The sequence below is a fragment of the Camarhynchus parvulus genome, chromosome 5 (assembly GCF_901933205.1).
Source record: "Camarhynchus parvulus chromosome 5, STF_HiC, whole genome shotgun sequence".
Taxonomy (NCBI): domain Eukaryota; kingdom Metazoa; phylum Chordata; class Aves; order Passeriformes; family Thraupidae; genus Camarhynchus; species Camarhynchus parvulus.
The window spans coordinates 34433462-34448871 of NC_044575.1; the positions used below are offsets into that span (position 1 = coordinate 34433462).

Below are 15410 nucleotides of genomic sequence, written 5' to 3' on the forward strand. Positions count from 1 at the left end.
CAGGACATTAATTTTAGATGCCTAGATTACATAACGTCACCAGTCAATAAGAGCCTGTTAAGAAGCACAGGAAAAACAATCACAGGTGAAAGAAGAGTTAGACCAAGAAGCAATACAACAAACACCAATTTTAGCTGGGCTGTTACCTTGGTCTTCCCACCAAGCCCTAATAAATAACCTGCCCTGCATCTTCTGCCCTGCAAAACACCTCTAACATGCACGTGTCCTCCTCGCAAAGACAGATAAATCAAACACGTACTCTTCAGTTCACTTCTCAAGCACTGTATCATCTTCCTTCCTTGAAAAGTTGTACATTGTTCGATTTGAAACAAATTTTGCAACAGATGGGTGTGTTACTTCATTGTATCAATCCTTCCTTTCATCTCTGCACAGACCAACCCACCACCATTCCATAACAATAGATAACTCAGCAGGCCATTCCTGTAACTATTCTTTATGTCTAATCTGTAAGATTTGAGGTCTTTATTTCATATGGAAAAGATTGGTGTAGTTTTTATCAATAATTTTCCTTAAGGAATTACTGTGCTTTTGCCCACCACCTAAGATGGATTTCTCATAGAAGTTTTTTTCAAAGATACTGCCAATAAACTGCTGGCTTTGTATGCTGAGATATCGTTCAATGCAGTTTAAGATGTGGTGTAATCACCACCAGTCCACTACACCTTGAAGCAAAGTACTGAAGGGAGGAAGGGACTTACTCTCTGTACACAAAAATATAGCAATATATAATAAAATTCTGTTATACTACAGGCCACCTAATATCTACTAGGCATTAATGTAACAAATGGACAAATATAAACAAAGATTCACTGCATACTCTGAGAATCACAGAAACATCAGAACCTCTGAAAGTTATCTAGTCTGACTTCTCTCTTATAGCTGAACTATCATCGACACAAGGTTTTGTTTACCCAAGTGCAAAAACGAAGGATGAAATCTCCACCATCTCTGGGTACCTGTTGCAATATTGCACTGCTCACCTATCAAAGAAATTTTAACCTAGTGTCCAATCTGAATCTCTTTCAAACCATAACTCTCAGTTCTTGGTTTCAACCTCTGTCACCAGCTGGAAGAGTTTAGCTCTATCAGCTTTGTAAACTCCTCTTAAGAGTTCACATCAAGAGCCAATTTAGCACCAGAATACAGCTCAGAACCTCCCCACTTTTGTGGGAGTTGCTAAATAAAAGTAATCAAATGAAAGAAAGAAAGAGGAGGTTTACATTAGATGTTCATTTACACTAGTTTAAGAACTGAAAGTCAGGACACTGGCATTTCTTTGTAAGGTTTGAAAAACATGTCAATCCCTGGGTCAAGTCCACATGGCATGATACATAATCATAAACACAGAGTAAAGATATACCAGAGAGGTATTTCTAGATGTAGAGGACAAGTATTTTTATTTTCTGAACTATTTGACTATATTTTCTGCCAGACAATCTGTTACAGTTACCTGAACTCTTGCTGCTGTGATGATTTGCCTTGTGACAAAATGGCCTGTAGGTATACTGTTACATGAGAAAGACAGCATACAGACAGCAATGTTTAATTTTCCTCCAGAAATCAGGAAATCACATAGTCTAAAACCAAGAGATCTTTTTCCCTAACTTAATTCCCTCCATCCATATAAGTGCACACAGACTATGACCAGATTATTTCAATTTTCACTCAACTTTTTTTTTAAGTGTAGGACAGCCAACTCTTTAGGAAAAAATGCAGTGAAAACCATGTGGGTTTGGAATTGAACAGACTCCTACTCATATTCTACATATTTTGCTGCATTCCTTCTATTTAGAGGTAAGTACAATAAATATAACAGAACAAAGGCATGAGTTCAACCTTTCAGCTATCTACAGTATGTGTGTTTTTATTATTCTGGTATTTTCACATTTTCCTAGACTTGATTTTGGGTGGCAACACAATCCTCAGAGAGGTAAGAACAGCACTTACAACATTAGACAGCATGATCAGCACACCTGGAGTCCTGTCACATAGACAGCAAACCTGTAATCCAGCCCTCAAAAGCTGATCCAAAAGGGGGCTGAACCTCAGAGCAAAATGGGAAAATTATTACAGCTTAACAGAAAACATCAGCTCATACTGTCATCTCCTTATAAGTGAGGTTTCCTTCATGTCACAGACCCCCACTCCATGGATTAATAACACAATTTAAGAAGTTTAACCCTTTGTGGTCCAGGGTTCTAAGGGGCTTTAAGAAATGTTTCATCCTGAATCAGACCCTAGGCTAGGACCCATAAATTACATAAGGATATACAGCACTGCTGACAGGGAGAGCAGGGTATGCTTGATCACTGTGGCCCACATACATTTGTATTTCTATTGTTATGAAAAGGGAGGTCTCAGAGGGAAAGATCAGACAATAGGTAATTTGATGTTTTTAAGCACAAGCATCTTTCAGGCAAATGGCCTCATAGCCAGAATGTTTCTCCCAGACACAGCTGTGTCTTGCCTGTGCTTTTGCATCTGACAAGCTGTCAATAAAAACTCCTTCTAACACTTGGGAAAAAATTATGTCTCAATGTTGACTTTTTAAAAAATAATTTGAAGAAAGAAGAAATAGAAGATTCTTTCCGACTACACACGACATGTTCAGACACAGCTCTTTTAAAATGTACAAGGTAGAGGCTTAGAGCTGGCAACCATGGTCATAGTTTGCAGCTTCTCTTAGTAGATCTTTAGAATAGACCTTTATTTAAATCTTAGTATACACCTTGGGCCTAAAGTCACATTGGGAAGACCTTTTTATGCCAATCAGTAATGAAAGTCTCTAAATGCCTATTTTCCTCTCTTAGAAAACAGCCAAGAACCAGATGTACATTCATGCTTCTTAATTAAAAAAAAAATTGATAATTTTTTATCAAAATAATTACCTATGCTTTATCTTGAATGTCATAATACGGTTCCTGATGCAGTTCTGTCTCCAGAAGAGGCACACACAACAGACTGCATAAGAGATACAATCACAACACGAATATAAACATTGTATAGTTGCAGAAGTGAAAGCTTACCTCTTGACAAAATTTTCCTCAGCTGAAGAAAACACATACAAGGAACAAGAAAAAGGAAGCCACAAATAGGTGGAGGAAGAGAAAGCAGACGACAGAGATATACACTGTAATTTATGCCTAATTTTATGTCTATGCATAAATCACTGCAATATATCCACAGTACTATCTCAACATAGTGTGATGCACTACACTACCCTGCCAACCTTACACGGGGTTTCAGCAGATAAAACTAGAAGAGCATTTAGAAAGCAAAAATCTGCTTCATGAAGTAGCTGACTTTCATGAAGTGCATACCTCAATATTCTATACTTTCAACGACTAAAAGCTGATATGCACAATTCATTTTAATCATAAACATAGTTTTTGAGTGACAACAAGTCTGCCATCATTTTAGACCATTTCCTGGATAGAAATATTTAAAAAGAAAAAAGTCTTAAAAAGGAAGAGCTCATTTAGCAGTACTAAAAGTGTATGAAGAAGGAAAAAGTTGAAAGCCTGTGAAAGAAATCTGTTTTGGTCTGCAAAATCCTGAATGTTCATGCCAAAACCACAAGCAAGGAAAATGTAAACAAAAGGCATGCCACAGCAGAGCAGGTTATTTTGTAGCAAGTGAGACAGGATTACAGAATTGAGGCAGCCTTTCTAGCAGAACCTCTACCATCAACCCTGCAAAAGTGACACTCAAGTCTGATATGGAAAAATGAAACAACTATTTTCTCACCTCAGTACCTGGCAAAATCATGGAGCAGCTCCTCTTGGACACTATGCTAAAGCACATGGAAAATAATAAGGTGATTGGTGACAGATACCATGGCTTCACTAAAGGCAAATCATACCTGAGAAATTTGGTGGCCTTCTACAATGGGGTTACAGCAGCAGTGTATGAGGGAAGAGCACAGGACGTTATATACACGGACTTGTGCAAAGCAGTTGACACTGTCCTGTAAGGTAGAGAGATGTGGATTTAATGGATGGACCTTTCAGTAGATAAAATTTGGCTGGATGGTAAGACTCAGAGTTGTGGTGACCAGCTCAATATCCAACAGAAAGCAGTGAGGAGTGGATTCTCCTCAGGCAGCGGCACTGAAATGGAAATTTTTAACATCTTTACTGGGGGTAGGACTGAGAGCACCCCAGCAAGTTTGCTGCTGACACCAAGCCGTGTGGCGCAGTTGATGAGCTGGAGGGAAGGGAAGCCATCCAGAGGGTCCCTGACAGGCTTTAAATGGGGGCTTGTGCAAACCTCAGGAAGTTCAAAGAGGCCAAGTGCAAGGTCCTGCACCTGGATCGAGGCAATCCCCGCATAAATACAGCCTGGGTACAGAAGGGATCAAGACTAGGCCTGGGGAGAGACTTCAGGATGTTTGTGGATCAAAAAACTCAACATGAGCTGTCAATGTACACTTGCAGCCCAGAGGCCAGCTCTGAGCAACCTTACCCATTCTGTGATTGTGTGATCATTAAGGTGCCTTCCAATCACTAACCATTCTATGATTTTAGCAGAACACACCATAAGGAAGACTTTACAAATGACAATTTGACAGCATGCAAACGGTATGTAATAGCTCCAGAAGAAAGGGAAGTCTTCCTCCAAGCAGCAAGAAACATATACAAGTCAACTGCTAGCACTGACTAAAGAGATACATAAAGATATACCTTATATACAGCGTATATCTACAGGGAAGATTAATCAACAATTTTAGAGAACAGTTCACCCTCACTTCAGATAAACACTTGAAAGAGACATTTTAATTATACACTTGATTGCAACTATGTAACTGCAACCATATTACACAACATCAACATAAACATGTCTGATGTCAACCAGTCAAGAAGCCAGAGATGACCTACACAACTGTAATTTAAAAAAATCCACAAACAATGCATGTGCTTATCACAGGTTGCTTGAGATATACACTGAGTACATTGAGATCGACAATTGTCTCTACTCTAATTTTTAATTTTACATTTTTGTATCTTAAAAATAATTGCTAGCAAAATCACTAAAAAAAGGCAAACACACATTTGACAGAAGTTTTTAACTGAAATAGTTTCATATACAAAATACAGTAAAAATAAGACACCAAAAGTAACAATATGCAGACTTCACTAAGCGTGTTTGTTTCCTTGCAAGTAAAGACAGTATGAACATATGGTAACCATACAGGCAGATTTCTCCAAACACAGGAGGGAAAAGAAAACCTAGGTAAGAAGAACAAGTTAATTGCAGATGTTTGTGAAAGATTTCCAGAAATGACAGGAAAACACCTATAGTCACAAAGTCCAAGCAAATCCTTCCAGGGATTTGACATATGCCAGGGTGTTTCACATGATCCACAGCAGAGATCTCATAAACCCCACCACACTTTCAGGACACACTAGGCTTTCTGCGCATTCTCAGGTCATCATGTGGTTTACACCCAGTAAGTCTTCTATGGGACAGTCAGACCTTGGGTATTTCAAATTCATTGAGCACATGCCATACTATTTCCACATGGCACCTCTGTCTGGGAAATGTTGCAACTTCATTCAATAAATTCCATCCTTTCTCCGGCAACAGAGCTGAATCTCATCAGCAGTGAGAGAAGTATCTCAAATGCCTATTCATCTTCTACTTCCTTTAAATCATTATGGAAATTATGTATTTCCTGGGGAAAGCATCAGTGGAAATAACACAAGATCAACACATTCCTTCTGTAATTCCTTTAAAAATTAATATGTAAAGTGCTTTGGTTACAAGGCTGTCCTCTATCCAAAGCTACATCTTATTTTTTATTCTATGACAATGCATTCAATAGTCTTTAATCATTAGATAGGAAGTTCTCAAATGCTCTACACAGTTTGTGGTATTAAATCCATTTTCCTCATCTGGATGCATGATGGATTACATAACAGAGTTAACATTTCTTAAAAACTCCAGTTCCTTTAAAGTAATTCAGACTGACTCCCTTTCACTGAAGTTATAGTTCACTACCATCTTCTCAGATATGGTTCAAAGGTAACTATAACTAAGCTACAAACTAATGTTACATACAGCGACTTACAGTTTTCAGAGTGGAGAACAATAAATGTTAAGTCAATAAAGGATTAAACTGTAAACATCAAAAGTCTCCCATGAGTTTGGAAGATGTTTATGTGCACAGTAACAAGGCACCTTGCATTTTTAAATTCAATTTAACAACTTGATACTTCCACAACACAGGCAGAGGAAAACATCCGGTGCTGAGAAAAACTCACTTCATGGAAAAAAAAAATTAACACTTTGTTACCAGTGTACACCAGCAAAGACACCATGAGAATTTAACTATCACAAATAAACACCACACCTGTAAAAACTTTTCTAGAACATAGACAACATTGTTGTGAATACATGAAATGTTTACATTTGTATGTTTGGATGAAGATATATGACTCTTGGTCAGCATTGTAAAAACCTGTCAGTTTCTCTGTTTATCCTGAAGCTAAAAATCTCTATAGTACCTCATGTCTGCTGAGTCCCTATCCAACTCTAAGGAAATTGATTTCATTACCACCGGGCTATGTTTATTTTAGGAGAATGTGAAGGTTTTGGGGGAAAACAAACAAAAAAGCCCACCCAAACAAAAACACCCACAAACAAACAAACCCCCCATCATTCATACAAACAAACCCCACAAGTTTTCCACGACTGTTTAAAAACACTGCAGAAAAAGGTAAATATATTTTCATATCAACCTTTGGAAGAGGTTTTATTCTTTCTCTGCTCAGGCCACAGGAGATTCCAGCCTGAGAAAACAAAACTGAGTTAATTTTTGTTTTCCTTTTTTTATTTATTTAAGAATAAGTTATATTTTCCTTATAATGACAACTAGAAGCAAAAATGAATGCATACCTGCTCCTGAATGTGTTTGGTTCAATTCTCAGGAATACTCTTAAAATGGTTTTTGATTTGATTTGTAGCAAATCTCCTAATTTAACACCAGATAACCCTACATAAAGATGAACCTGGGCACAGTATTCCAGTTGCAGTATGCTACTTGAAGCAAGTACTTTTCTTTTTGTCCTTTCCCTTTCCCAAAATAGCCTCTCTCCTTATTACTTTTTTCCCCACTGTAAAATTGCAGAATTATTCAAACCACTGAACCGTCCACAACACCACTTTAATAAATCAGTCTGAACTATACCGCCTGCGCAGCTCAGATTTTATTTCCCTGTTTCTGATCACATTTTTTTCTTGTATTTATGATTTTTGTATTCCTCACAACTTCTAAGTCTTCAAGTGCTGAAGGCCTAAGCCAGCATATGATCTTAACAGCTGACCTAAGAGCTATTTTATAAAATACACATTCTCAAGTAATATAACACTGCCTTATGTATTTACTTGAGAAGTCAAAGTTCCCAAAACTTGGCAATGCCACTACATACCCCAACTCATCATATGTGAGCTATAACGATGACAAAGAATTTCAAGAAACACAAAACACAAATAATAATATCTCCTTCAAATTAAACTTGCATGAATTTGTATTAAAAAGTTGCCTAAAGATTACTTTCTTTGTCTTTTTAGAATAAAAAGTCTTTGGTAACATGGTAATTCCATACAATTAAAGTGCACTTTGCACTACACTTTTGTCCTGGACAAGTGGTTTTACTGTGGGCAGTTAACACAAAAAGGACAATAATTCATACTAATTGTCTTCAGAAAACAAAGATTGTATTTTACAATATCCTCCCACTGTTCTTGCGGGACGTCAGCCTAGAAGTCAAAGACTGGCATATATTTTAAAGTTGATCCTCATTTCTTGTCAACTATATCATCATTTAAATGCTAAAGATCCATTTTAACTGAAGAAAAAATAATCCCACATTGATAAGTCTCAAGGTTTTCATGTCACTGGTTCTAAGCAAGACAAGCAAAACACACAAACGCAAAGGAATCAAATTTTGTTGTCTTCAGAACACTTAACAGACTGAAATGTGTTTGAATTTATGCCAGAAATCGGTATGTACCATTTCATCTTCAGATTTCTATAGGAAGTGTCTTTACAGTTATCTCAGGATAAAACTTCTGAAGGAATTCCTCTCATGGAAAATAGAGGAAAAGCCACACTTTTCTCATTCCGTTTTACACGTCATGTACATCAGATCATCAATGTAATTATACTCTCTACCAAAATTAAAAGCAAGACAGCATCTGAAGTACAGAAGTTACTCTAATGTAAGTAAATGCAAATACATGTCTATAAGGAAATGTAAACTTCTAAATTATACATAGCATTAAGTTTTATAATTTAATAATATACATGTGAACTCACATGTATATTATTTATATACAAAAACACCATATAAAGATATAGAAATAGAGTGTCTATATGTATATACACCCATAAATGTATCCATATACACACACACTGTATTAACATCCTACTCAGGCTTACATATGCTCCATTCTGCACACTTTGAGAGGTTTATTTCAATTTAACATAAATTTTGAGCAGGAGTAAATTAAATGGGTGCATAAACCTGAGCAGAGTAAGGGTCATAATCACCTGAAATGATGCTATGCCCACATCACCGTGGAAGAGGCTTCCTATAAACAGATCATCTGACTCTGATACTGAAGAAAAGTCAGCACAATCCTAAAAGTAAAGCTTGTGCAAGAGGACTGCTTAAATATTTAACACTACACAGCACACTACAGACACAGTGTTGATTTTAGCAGTCTAAGATGACAACCATCGAGAAAAACAAAACCACAATTACTCATCCTTATATACTGCTTCAATTTTCCAGACCAAATAGGAAGTTTTGAAGGAAATTGTTGTCTAGTTGACCACTACTCTACAGACCCAGAGAAACTTCCAAAATAGCATGAGATTTCAACATAAAATTCTTCACAGTTAGTCTCTGCTTGATTGTGATAAGCAAATACATCTTTGTTATAAAATCAAGAGTAGACACCATTGCAAATCATTCCAGGAAAAGATAAAATCATGAACCTACAACACACAAATAGTTATCTCGTAACAGTTTTAGATATCACATAACTTTTTTTAAGTCTCTGCCAGTATGCCAAGTAACTTTGAATACGCAAACAATCCCATCAGGATTAGTGAAACAATAAAATCATGTATATAGTGTATACACACTTGCAGTCTTAAGCTGAAAATGGAGGCTCTAAGGACTAAATAACATATGAATTGCTCTGCAGGGTGGAGGAGGTAGAGGCCACAATTTAACAAGAAAAGAAAATAAAAACAAACACACCAAAGCCTTTCTTCCAGTTTTCCCTTTCTTTGAGCCACTTCCCTCTCGACAGCCTTGGGAAAGCAGATACTTCAGCTATGAGAAACTGCAACTAGAAGAAAGTTCCTCATTCAAGTGTGCCCTGCAGAGAAGCAGCTACATGATGCTCTCCTTTATGCAATTAAGAAACTGCAACAAACTAGTGCTCAAAATTTTTATGACAGTACTCACTCAAGTAAGTTTGACTGTTTGAGCACAGGGCAGCATATTTAATTTTCTTTACACAATGGCATATTGTTAGGAGATGAGGTTTAAAATCAAGCTTACAGTAAGCCCATTAACTAATTAACTATTCAAGAACAGTAAATAGAAACAATGAAACAACAATCTCAGCTTTTCCATTATTGCTAGCACAATAACTTCTGAATGGTGAAATATGGAATGTATTTAAGCTGTTTCAGATGTATATGTGACCAAGAAGCAAGCGTTGGTCTAGCTTTAAAAACAAATATAGTAACGTGAAAGGGTACGCCTTTCTCCAAAACTTAATTTTAAAAAGCAGGTAGCCATTTCTTAAACTATGAAGAATGCAGAATTTAGAAAAATGGACGCATATTTTATACTTTTTTGAAAACGCTTCATTAGTTGCTCTTCAACAAAAAAGGAGTTCCCTAATTGGGTGAAGTTCAGGTTGATGATCTACAGAGAGATGTACGGCAAAGCTATCAACTTAATCAAAAAAAAAAAAATCAATCCCTGTCTGAATTTTTTTTTACCTTGGTAAAAACAAAGGGGGAAAAGGAAGAATTATTTTCCATTATAATAATCCTGAATATTTAGGCTGGCTTTTTTCTCCTTTGCAATCACTATGATACTTTTACCTATGGGCTTTTCACACAACAAACATGTATAAAGTAAAACTTTATTATACAACAGGATTGTTAAAACAGAGAAATCAGAGAAGACAAAGGCAGCGGTGGCTCAGGCAGAAGCCCGGTGGATTTCAGCGCACAGCGCGAGTTTCCCCGAAGCGCAGGTGAACCGCGCCTGACGACGGTGCCGCTCCGGAGGGGCTGCGGTGAGCGCCACCCCCGCGGGCAGCGGGGCTCCCCACCCGCCGGCCCGGTGACCCAGAGCCGCCAGCCGGGGCTGACTCAGTCCCCTCCCGCGCTGCGGCCACCTGCCAGCTGCGGGGGCTGCCCCCGGCGCCACCCGCACCGCGCAGCCCCGGCCAGCGCCCGCCCCAGCGCCGGCACCGGCCGGGCAGCACCGCGGGGCCCCCGCCGGGCTGCCCGGCACAAGGAAAGGCTGCGCGCCGCTTTGAATCCTGGGCTGTCGGGCTTGGTTTTTCCTTGTTACTGTTTTTTTTTTTTTTTTTTTTTTTAGTGGAAACTTTCCTTTCCCAGGAGAGGCCGGGACAGCGTGAACTGCCCCCGGGCGCCGCGCTGCCATCACAGCTGACAGCCCTCTGCCCCCCGCGCCCCCCCTTCCGCAGCATTAAAAAGCAGCGGATAGATCCGGCCGGAGTTTGTTTTTAATAACGGCTTTTAGTTCGCACAGGCACTTACATCCCCTGGCAGCACAATAAAAGTCAAGCTCGCATGCGAGCATCCCGCACAGAACCTCCTCCGCACCGGGGTCGTGGGGGGCACGGCAGAGAGACAAGTGGGGCGCCGGGGGGAAGGAAGTGGGGCCGGTGCAGGGAACTTGGGATGGGTTTCGTTTATCCCGGAGCAGAGCCATCGGGAAAGGAAAGTTCACAGCCAATAACAGCGCCCGCGGGCAGCGGGTCCGGGGTGGCGGGGAGGGGGCTCGCTTTGGGGCCTTCTTCTTACCTTCTGGTCTACAATGGAGCAAGCCATTTCCCGGACGTGGGCGAGGCTGAAGTCCCCCGAGGAGTCCTGCAGCAGCAGCACGGGCTCCCGGCTCAGCCCGATCTGGAGGTGGAAGGCGACGCCGCCGCCGGCAGCAGCGCCCGGCGGCGGCAGCGGGCTGGGCGGCCGGATCAGCGGAGGGGCACTCATCGGAAACTTCCCGCCGAAGCCGCCGCCGGAGCCGAGGGGTCACGGACGGAGGGACAGAGTCGGGCACCGCCGCGAAAAGTTTGCGGCCGCCCCGGAGGCGCCGGGCGAGTTTCCCCGCGAAGTTTCAGGAAAGTCCCGCCGAGCTCCTCCCGGGTGAAAATGGCGGGGGGGGGGGGGAGGACCGGGGAGGATGCAGACAGGAAAAGGCGGCGAGAAAGACGCGCGGGGGGAGCCCAGCCCAGCGCCGCCGAGGTGGTGCCGCCGCTCGGGCTGCTGGCGCCGTGCGCGGCGCGGGGGCGGGACGGGACGCGCCCTCCGCCGGGACGGGCCCGTGCCCCGCTGGGCCGGGCCGGGCCGGGCCGGGCCGGCCGCCGCTCCGCCGCCAAACGGCGGCCGTGCACTGCCGGGCGGCCCGGGCAGGAGCGAGAGTGGCGCCGTCGGCTGGTTCCCCGCGGCGGAGCTCGGCTGAGCCGGCTCTGTCCCCCTACCTGGCCAGGCTGCGGTGCTGGCGGGGCTGAGAGCCTCCTCCTGCCCCGCGATCCCCGTTGGGCAACACCTCAAGGGGCAGGTGGAGGCAGAGCCCGGGGAGAGTCGGAGATTCCCTTGCTGGCAGGCAGCACGGTGCCCTTTCCCGGGCAGGGCGGCAGCTGCCCCCGAGGACGGAAAGCAGTGCCAGGGAAGCGGGATCTCCTGTCTGAGTCCGGCTCTTCTGCCTGGCCTCGGCCAGCATCTCCGGTCAGCATCGTGCCGCCGCTTCCTGCAGTCCCCGCGCCTTTTGGGAAGAAGCAAGGGACAGGTTGCACCCGTCCCTTTTCTAAACCAGCTTCTGTTTTAAATACAGTGTGTGTTAAGGAGGAGCACCCTACCGCCCAAAACCAGGATGAGTTACTTTTCCCAGCTTTTGGGATCAGTGCAAGCCCCACCCGTTTGCACAAGCAGCATTCATAGCAGGGCAATATTTAATCTTAAAAACCTCCCCTTGAAGATGTGCAAAGGCCGTGGAAATGTGAGCTGTAAATGTTTGAAACGCCAACGGAAAGACTCTTAAGCTAGGTATATGTGGTACCTGTAGGTTTGTTTGAACTACTACAGGTAGTGTAAAAATAATACATGTACATTTGAAAATTCAGCAGTTGATCTGATTTACAACTTGTTTCATTGCAAATTACTCTTTTTTGCCCAAAATTTACATCTGCAGCGTTTTTTTATTTTGATCTTGTTAGTAGGACCCATTTTACTGTTGTCAGCTTATTTCCAGCCTGGGAAGTATTGCAAACTTCCCGTGACCTCATGGCCCAGCCAGCTTTTCTATACAGGAGTCAACGTGGGAGAAACATACCAGAAGATCCTGCAGTCCTGCATCATCAGTGAATCTGAGGCTCAGAGTGGACCCTCTTACTTCCTACACTCCCAATGAGAGCTTTGACGTGGCTAGTTCGAATCTTTGACTCAGACATAGTCAACGACTCATATCTTAAAGGATATAAAATAATACCTAAAGCACTGAATGGGAAGGTCTCCCTTTCCCTCATGGGTCTTCTAGGAAGGCTTAATTAGAAATTTATTTTCTTTTGTGTATTTCCATATTGTAAGTAATATAGTGAACCTTGCCATCAGACTTAAAGTTGTGCTTTTACAAATTCATATCAAACCTACTTTCGCTGATGTATTTGATGGCAATTCTTTGAGCAACTTAAACCACTCATTCACGACACTGCTCTTTTGCAATTCCTCAGATAACCAGGGCAGGGGTAGCAGTAACAATATTGTGAATTACATGTCCTTGGTTTTCTCATGTGTGTGAAATCAAGTGATAGAGCTTATATGTCATGGCTTACCTGCAGCTTCACATCATCCGTACAGATACAACTATTTTTTCAAAAAGAAAGGTTACAGTATTTTTTAAAAGCTGTAGGTTGCTGAGTTGTTTGTTTAGTGGGTCAGCTGTGTTGAATACACCTTTGTAATGAGAATCGATGAGGGCAGGATTTCTCCAGCGTTGTGTCAGCCAGTCATATATACAAATGCCATTTATAAAAGGATTCAGTGGAACCACATGATGTGATCCTGAGTACAACCTGGCCTGTTGTACTAACTGAAATGTCATCTATTTCATGATCCTTCCAGATTGGGGAATTATTGTGCTGATGCCAGGGAAGGGAAAAAATCATTCATAGCAGTATCTGACCTTATACAGAATGCATGCCTGGTTGCTAATCTGTACATGCACAGGTGGAAAAAACACTCGAAGCTTGGGTTTTACTGCACCTGTACAAATCAATTCAGCAGTACATGAACCGCTCAAGCTTGCAGGGGAAAAATTAATTTGCCAGACACAGCTACGCAGTTTATGCAACTGGCTATGTAAAGGAACAGAGCAGTCAGCAGAGGATGTCACTGTAACATCACATTATGAAAGCATCTCCAAGCTGCCCTCAAGGTACAGTGGCTGTAATATTACTTCCAATTGTTCTACCTTGCCAGACTATGACGAGTGAATAGTGGTCCTTGTATGTTTTCATGCACTGTATAGTTGACCCTCCACTTTGTTGTGTTTCTGAACCTGTGATCTTCTTTCAGCTTTCTGCATTGCATGGATGGTATTCTGTTCTATTCATCAGGAATGAGTAACATCCCCTTCATAAAGTTTTTATTTCTTTCTACTTTTCTCTGTCTGTGATGTAACTGGTCATTTTTTGAACAGTCCATTTATCTTTCATCTTTTCAACAGAAACAATTTTATGGCATATATGTTTTAATTTCTAAAAAATATCAAACAGCCAGCAAAGATTAATGCAAAATATGCCTAAACAATGGAGAATATTCTGTAAGTCTGTTTGACTTAGATGGTGGTAGTTTCTAGTTTAAAGTTGTTGACCTAAAATTTAGTTCCTGTATGTTTACAAGGAGAGTAGAACACAGGTGATTACAATGAGATGTTTACTGCTGGTTTTGTGAGGCAGGTAGTGGAATATCATATCTCATTCTATGATCAGAATTTTGAAAAATAGATTGCTTGGCAACATGCTCAATAGTATAGTGTACCTTGGCAAGGAGAAAAGAATAGAAAAAAGGAAAAAAAAGAGCAAAAAGAAGTAGTCACTGGATAGTGCAACTGAAAATAAAGTTCAAATTTTCACTGTGAAACCAAGCAAGTAGTCATTAGAATAAATAGACCATGAAAGTGACAGGTAACCTTTAATGATGTTTGCAAGTTTAGACTGAATATTTATTCACAAGCTTTTTGGGCTCAGTGCTGTGGTAACTTCTTTGGTTTCCCAAGGTCATAGTGGAAGATATTTGCCTTTAGCTGTTTGTTATGTTCCTAATGGGATGCAGAAAAGACAGACAACATGAATTCAAGGATGTAAAGATAGTTATTTTTCTTTCTCCCTTGTAAGAAATGTATCTTTTCTCAGAAGGAAATCATCACCTGTCTAGGAAGAAAGTGATTTGGCATAAATCCTTTGTGCCTCAGGTCACTTTCACTTGTGCACTTCTGCTGGACTCCATATGCAGTTCAACGCAGAGCAGGAGCCTGTGGAAGAGTTTACTTTCCAAGCCACTACTGAAGATAACCATTTTTCATCCTTGAAAACTTATCTCTTCAGCATGCAACAACAGATCAAATGTTTAAGTGGGCAAAGACACTTCATTGCTGAATCAGGCCAATACCCATTTTTGCATTCTGCCCCTAAATTTTTTCGCTTCGTTCATCTTACTTATTCCCAATCTACTCAAACACCTCTATGCTAGAGCAGAAACCTCAAATTTTATGAGGAGTAGCTCTCGTGTCTAGAGGTGGGTTACATGTTCTTTATATAGACTAAGATTTTAACATTGAATATGCAGCCAAATCTGTTTACGTTAAGAATAAGTGAACATATCCTGTTTCTACAGTTGAATACAGACTGTGTTATTTGCATTCTTACTAAGCAGCAAAATGTGCTTTATTAAAGACAGGTCTACAAAAGTGAAAACATTTTTTCTTTTTGCTGTTTTGAGATGCTGAAATGATATTTAAAGTGAACTGCATGCTCCTATAATTTCTCTCCTGAAACAAAAGCAAAGCATTGAAAACTAATTAATCAAGGAAAAAAGAGAAAAACTGACT

The 15410-nt window shown here is 41.0% G+C and overlaps 1 protein-coding gene across 6 annotated transcripts in view; it reads right to left on the reverse strand.

Moving 5' to 3' along the window:
* Positions 1-11488, reverse strand: part of PRKD1 (protein kinase D1) — a 116181-nt gene extending 104693 nt beyond the window's left edge. For 2 of the 6 annotated variants that reach the window (XM_030950540.1, XM_030950539.1), the window contains exon 1: positions 11108-11488. In XM_030950540.1, the coding sequence (XP_030806400.1) occupies positions 11108-11296 (189 nt within the window). In that variant the 5' untranslated portion in view covers positions 11297-11488. The other 4 variants (XM_030950542.1, XM_030950543.1, XM_030950544.1 and 1 more) reach the window with 4 other exon arrangements.
* Between the last annotated feature and the right edge of the window lie 3922 nt (positions 11489-15410).